Source organism: Stegostoma tigrinum, chromosome 43 (assembly GCF_030684315.1).
Source record: "Stegostoma tigrinum isolate sSteTig4 chromosome 43, sSteTig4.hap1, whole genome shotgun sequence".
Taxonomy (NCBI): domain Eukaryota; kingdom Metazoa; phylum Chordata; class Chondrichthyes; order Orectolobiformes; family Stegostomatidae; genus Stegostoma; species Stegostoma tigrinum.
This window is the reverse complement of record NC_081396.1, coordinates 5,734,124-5,741,014: the sequence shown is the minus strand read 5'-3', so window position 1 is coordinate 5,741,014 and position 6,891 is coordinate 5,734,124. Positions and strand designations below refer to the sequence as shown.

Sequence of the window (6,891 nt, the reverse complement as noted above, 5' to 3'; positions counted from 1 at the left end):
AACAGGGTATAAAGATCAAGCAACCTACATAAGACACTAATTTACACGAAAACCAGTATTTTTCCTCTGAATAAGACGTTTCCTCAATAAACAGTCCATTGCCAAACAATAATTGTGATTTAATCACGCAAAATCTGACTACGAACCATCTCACGCACCCTACCACAACCCCGGGCTCAGAATCCAGCCTTCCAAACCTCTGCAAACACGATTTTGTGCAGCTCTCTCTACAATTTGTGTCTATAATCCTCAACAAGTTCAGGCTATTGTACAGCACTCACCATGTTCTGTATCTTTGTGCCATAATCTCCCCAAGCTCAGGATTTTGTATAACTTTCTGCCTCAGTATTGGCTACGATGTTAAAGTTTTTGTTGAGCTTTCTCCGTGCTCTGTATCTCTGTGTGCTGAGCACCGACTCCTTGCGCAGTAATAAACAGCAGAATCATTCAGTTGTATTTGAGAGATCATTAACCGACTGGTTGTCGTCTTAGGATCAATAGAAGCAGAAATTCGTCCTCCGGCAGCATTTTCTTTTCTCTGCTTTCCTGAAGTGTCTCCTTGAAGGAGGTATTTCAAAGCGTGTCCTGGGGACTGACTGTACCAGTAAACTGTGTACTGATCGAATCCTGAATAGTCACAGCTTAAAGTAACTGTGTCACCTGCAGCAGAAGTTTGCAGAGGCGGACTCTGGGACACCAGGGAATTAGAATCTGTAGGATAATATTCGACATCATTACTTATCCAACGTCTCTTACAGGGAGAAATTGTAAACCTCCGAAATTATTCTGCTTTTGTGGCAAATCATTTTATTGAATTTGAATCATCCATTTGAATCTATTTTCTTTTATAGAAATATGAACGAATGAGGTGATAGTTTCTTTCATATATTTTCTTCTTATAATGTACAAAACATTGCCAAAACTCGTGGACAATATTGATTTGACAGCGACTTTTAAATGGTTGATCGACAGTAGTAGATTCGGGGAGAAAGTACAGGGCTATGGGGAGAGCAGAAGGACCGGGGAACAATTGCAAAGAACTCTGGGGAAAACAATAACCACACGTGGGGCTCAATGCTATCGTGTAAGTTCTGTGATGTATGTTATATTTCGGCAACTATTTATTTTGTTGATAGGCAAGCCCGAGGCAATATCTTATACTAACCTTCAAACAAGGAGGGCATATTTTTAAATTGAAAGTAGTGAGATTTAAAATGTTCCCGCGTAGCATTGCTTTCACACAGGTTGCATATATGGAATGAACTGCCAGCGGAAGTGTTACAGTTGGGTGCGGTTAAAAATAAGGCAAGTAGACAAGTACATGAAGAGGAAATGTTTGGATGGACATGGGCCAAACACAGGGAAATGGGATTACTTCAGTTTGGTAAACCTGGCCTGCCTGGACCATTTGGATGAAAGGGTGTGTTTCCGTGCTGTGTGACACGATCACTTTGTGATCAATTTCCATAAGTAACCGTGCAAAAGTTACCCAACTGTGTTGTGCCAATATGCACTGCAAGATCCAATTTAAACGGTGCTTTTGACCAGCACCGATTAGCTCAAGATTTTTTAAAGCAGTTTACTTCTGTACAGGAGATTCTACCTGACTTTTGATCTGCCTATATCTGACTTCCAAGTAGGATCACTATCTTCTCCGTTTACCCACAATGTGAAATATTTTGAATTAGTATCATTTCATTTCTGCTTTTTCTTTGTGCTTTTTTTCTTTTCTTGCAATCGTGGTAATTTGCGTCAGCATCACTTAGACATCGCTTGCTTTCAGTCTGTACTGTTTCTTCGGGACGGGGGAGGCGGTGGGTTTGCTGTTACTGGTGGGATCTCCCCTCTAGCTCTCCCTCAGTTTCAAACCATTGAATCGATTTACTTTCTTCTGGGTCCTCTGGGTGGAGTGTGTTTTTTTTAAAGTTTTGCATTGGATATTTAGATAAGTATCAGGTCATTCAGCTCCAGTGGTATGCCCACCCCAATCTGAAGTTTAATTTATATTGTCCATCCAGTACACTATGTCGGTATATTTTCAAAACCTTCAAGACTCAGTACAAAGTGCTCAAATCACTTTTGTTGCAAGTTTCACATTCCATTACTCATTTTGTGTTCTCCTCCGCCTACATGCCTTGATTTGTTCTGGTATGGAGAAAACGGCATTAATGGTTCATTGCTCTTGGCTCTGTCTCACTCATTCTATTTGCTACATCATGATACATAAGATTTCCATGAAGTCCTGTACTTCTTTCATCAACAGAGAAAGAGAGCAGGCGAAAACAGTTAAGCTTTGACCCTCCACTGTTTTCTGACATACAGAATGCCACAGGCTGAAGTCAATGGCTTGGCTAAGTTATTCATGTCTTCACAGTTCTAATTACTGATGTCTTTATTTCAAACGATGACCACTGTGTGGACTTTTTAGGATGGCTTAAATTCCATTTAATAGAACATAGAACATAGAACATAGAACAGTACAGCACAGAACAGGCCCTTCAGCCCACAATGTTGTGCCGACCATTGATCCTCATGGATGCACCCTCAAATTTCTGTGACCATATGCATGTCCAGCAGTCTCTTAAATGACCCCAATGACCTTGCTTCCACAACTGCTGCTGGCAACGCATTCCATGCTCTCACAACTCTCTGCGTAAAGAACCTGCCTCTGACATCCCCTCTATACTTTCCACCAACCAGCTTAAAACTATGACCCCTCGTGCTAGCCATTTCTGCCCTGGGAAATAGTCTCTGGCTATCGACTCTATCTATGCCTCTCATTATCTTGTATACCTCAATTAGGTCCCCTCTCCTCCTCCTTTTCTCCAATGAAAAGAGACCGAGCTCAGTCAACCTCTCTTCATAAGATAAGCCCTCCAGTCCAGGCAGCATCCTGGTAAACCTCCTCTGAACCCTCTCCAAAGCATCCACATCTTTCCTATAATAGGGCGCCCAGAACTGGACGCAGTATTCCAAGTGCGGTCTAACCAAAGTTTTATAGAGCTGCAACAAGATCTCACGACTCTTAAACTCAATCCCCCTGTTAATGAAAGCCAAAACACCATATGCTTTCTTAACAACCCTGTCCACTTGGGTGGCCATTTTAAGGGATCTATGTATCTGCACACCAAGATCCCTCTGTTCCTCCACGCTGCCAAGAATCCTATCCTTAATCCTGTACTCAGCTTTCAAATTCGACCTTCCAAAATGCATCACCTCGCATTTATCCAGGTTGAACTCCATCTGCCACCTCTCAGCCCATCTCTGCATCCTGTCAATGTCCCGCTGCAGCCTACAACAGCCCTCTACACTGTCAACGACACCTCCGACCTTTGTGTCGTCTGCAAACTTGCTGACCCATCCTTCAATTCCCTCGTCCAAGTCATTAATAAAAATTACAAACAGTAGAGGCCCAAGGACAGAGCCCTGTGGAACCCCACTCACCACTGACTTCCAGGCAGAATATTTTCCTTCTACTACCACTCGCTGTCTTCTGTTGGCCAGCCAATTCTGTATCCAAGCAGCTAAGTTCCCCTTAGCTATTAGCTATTCCTTAACAATTGTATTCAAATTAGATCACTTATCCTTCTTCTAAACAGTAGGAAAATCAGCTCAGGCGTCACAATCGCTGAACAAAGGAGAATGACGTTATCTCAAGAGATTGCATGATGAATCCGACCTGCACTTGCTGCAAAACAAACGGATTTGTCCTCAACGAAGGAGATCAAACTTTTACCCACCAGTCCAGTCCTTCCCTCCTCAGAGCTCACGAAACAGCCTGGTGAGAACTTGTACTTTCATCGATGGCCCAGAAATTGTCATATATTCCTTTTGATGTTTTTTAACTTGCTTGTTTTAAATGAGCATTCTTTCAATTTGCATTGGATCCCTTTAACAGCTAAATTGCAGTAAGCCGATGTCTCGAAACGTCTACGTTTAAAAATCAACATACCTACAGTTTCACATCCAAGCCTGAAGCCGGAAAGTTAGAAATGTCATTAGTTTTATGAAGGCATACATGTGAAAACAGTTGAAAAAATGGCAATTCGATCATTTGTCTCATTGATTCGCCAATGAGTAAAATTCATCTTGAGACACAGCCGGATCTCATATACTTATGTTCGCTTAGTGATGCGTCCAAGTTTTTTGTGAGGCAAATGCTTTTCTCGTCCGGCATCCTGACTTGGAGTTCAATGTCTGCCCGGTACAGAGCTCCACGATGCCACTGCTCTGACCTAAGTGATAGACTGAGCTACTTTGTTCACAGTTAACTCCTAGAGTGGAGTCCGGGTTGTTGTCACTGTCCACACATTGAAACCAGAATTCACCAATGGTGATGGTACCACGCTGTTGACCTATTAGACTTATAATGCTACATGTGCAGTGAAACAGTCGACTCGTGACTCCGTTTCATAGACTTATGCCTGCAAGCTTTGACCAGACTCCCGTATTCCGCTGCCAATATGAGCACTACAATGTGAATGATTTCTCCGAAATTGCTTGTTTGAATTTTGTTGCAAATAAAGGGTACAATACTAAACTGACCATTCACCTGCCCAGTATATAGAAAGGCGGAGTGCATTGTCACTTACCAGCTATGACATTCAGCACCGACCCGGATCCATCTACATAGTAATCTTATCACAGTCATGCTCCTCTCGCTATCCCCTGGACAAAAACCAGTGCTACCTTAAAGAGATGAGAAATCATCTTTACGCGGGCTGATTAGTTAATTTATTCCGGAGATTGAGATAAATCACCAATATCCTACTTTTCCAAGTTTCCCGTGATTCAATCTCCTCTCCTAAACTTATGGCAAATCGTGCACCAGTACAGGAGGCAGATGTCCATTTCACACAAATGGAGGAGAATCTGAAAAAAGGAAACAATATTTATTGCTGGACAGTAAAAAATAAATTAACCCACAATGCAACAAAGGGTACTTCGCACCTGCAATTGACTACAGGGGTTGGAGAATTTGTGTTTTATTTATATAGAGTAATTTCGTCGGCCACTTTCACTGTGTATCTCCCCAATATTACACGATGTGACAAACCCGTGTAAATCTTGCGAGGACTGAGTCACATGTGTGGACGTTCCCGAAACAGCTGGACTGTAGTTCTGGATTCCAGTTGTTCAAAAAAGATCCCAGTTCATGTGTGCATCCTTATAATTGTGATCAGTCTTTCTTAATTTGCATTGATCGGCATTAATCCCGGGAAAGACATCGCCAGAGGAACACACTTGGGACGTGTGAAACTCAAGATGCTGTTGACAATTATCGAATCTCATTGTAAATTGGACTGTAGAGCAGAACTGCGAGGCACAACTCCGGGAATCTCCAGGCAAATTAATTCGGTTTTCAGTTTGTTTTTGTGATGATCTCCAGTGAGAGATTTTGAGCGATGAATAGTCAAGGCGTATCACTGTGTCTGTAATACTGAGCCTTGCAGTAATATGTGGCAGTGTCTTCAATTCTGAGATCCCGAATTTCCAACGAAAATGCCTTTTGTGCTTTATTCACGGACACAACAAATCTTCCATCGCCCGAGATCCGCTCCCATTCCGTCGCTTCCCGTGTTTTTCTGAAGAAACTTCCACTCTTAAAATAATGGTAAGAATTACGGCTATTGAAAACACAGTTGATGCTGACAGACTGACACTCCTTCTTGGTCACCGCTGCCGGGTTCTGTGTCACTGACTGACCGAAATAACCTGGAAATGAAACAGAGAGAGTTTATTGGGAATTAGAAGAGACCCTCACAACGATGTTAAAACCCCCTGCCATGTCTGTGATTCGGACGAGCGCAGCCAGCAATGTCATTTTACTTCTGTACAATGTTGTTTTCTGTGATCAGTACTTACTCGGAAAACATAGACATAGGATCAAAAAAAGGAGTGCATCCATTGTTCCCGTGCTGAGAGTTGTCGGTTTTAGTGATGGGAATGGCAAAATACTCCGGGAGACTGAGTCGTGAGCTGCCTTGACCTGGTGCAGAAGGATGGAATTGATTTGCAGGTGGCAGTACCCTTGAGGTGATTAATAGGCTAATGGATTCAGGGTCTCTGGACGTGCCTTGTCTGAATAAGCGAGAGGTTTAAAGAGTTTAAAACCTGTTGTTTTATGTCACTTCATCAGCTCTATGATCTGGATATGCAACCCCCTCCCTTATTGGCCCAATTCACAGGAGTGGGAGTGGGGATGAATGTAGGGACATGTTTTTTCAGTAGTCGCTGCAGCCCTCCTTGGCCACGCACAAATGAGGTGGGCGCACGTTCCGTGTTTCCATTGGGTGAGATGCGTTGAGCAAAGAACGTGGAGGTGTGATGCTCGAGAACCCAAAATCAAACCCCACTCCACCATCCCCAACAGTACATTCTTTTACTCCTTGCTCCACCACGTCCTCATTTTAATTCAACAGTTCTAGTGATTATTTAACGCTGAGCAGATCAGCGGGACCTCGGTCAAACATCTGATCAGGAAAACTGAAACTCAAATCCAATGGCTTCATTCTGTATTGCAACAGAGGACCGGATCGCAAGATGATGTAGTCCAGTGAGAATGTTGCGGTGAACTTATATAGTTTACAAATCAACAGACTTTCACAGACTTTTAGACAAAGCAGCTCTTTCTGACTGTTGTCATAATTTAATGCTAGAAAGATTTTATACGTTTGAATGAGATTATTGCCTGTTCGTCTAACCTGTAAAGAAAACAGTCTGAGACTCTTCTGCGGGCGATCCGAACATTCCACTAATCAGTTTGTGAAGCACCTTTGATCTCCATCTCTGCAATAGCAGTTAGTGCTGGTTCTGAGTGAAGGAGTATCTCTAAGACTTTATCATTATCAATGGTGTGAGACCTGCTGTGAATATCCCGATGTCTGTTCT

The 6,891-nt window shown here is 42.7% G+C and overlaps 1 protein-coding gene across 1 annotated transcript; it reads right to left on the bottom strand.

The window, feature by feature from the left end:
- Positions 1 to 352: 352 nt before the first annotated feature.
- Positions 353 to 5,908, bottom strand: LOC132206771 (Ig heavy chain Mem5-like). Its single transcript, XM_059641730.1, has 4 exons — positions 5,866 to 5,908; positions 5,428 to 5,715; positions 4,593 to 4,637; positions 353 to 711 (listed from the first exon to the last, which is right to left on the bottom strand). The coding sequence occupies exons 1-4, from the start codon at positions 5,906 to 5,908 to the stop codon at positions 353 to 355; spliced, it is 735 nt and encodes a 244-aa protein (XP_059497713.1).
- Between the last annotated feature and the right edge of the window lie 983 nt (positions 5,909 to 6,891).

Bases quoted from the DNA above. Each gene is read 5' to 3' on its own strand.
- LOC132206771 (XM_059641730.1), bottom strand. From the start codon at position 5,908: ATGGATGCACTCCTTTTTTTGATCCTATGTCTATGTTTTCCGA. The intron at 5,716-5,865 runs GTAAGTACTGAT...TTTCATTTCCAG, and splicing joins CCTATGTCTATGTTTTCCGA to GTTATTTCGGTCAGTCAGTG. The intron at 4,638-5,427 runs GTGATACGCCTT...GACTGTGATAAG, and splicing joins GGCTCAGTATTACAGACACA to ATTACTATGTAGATGGATCC.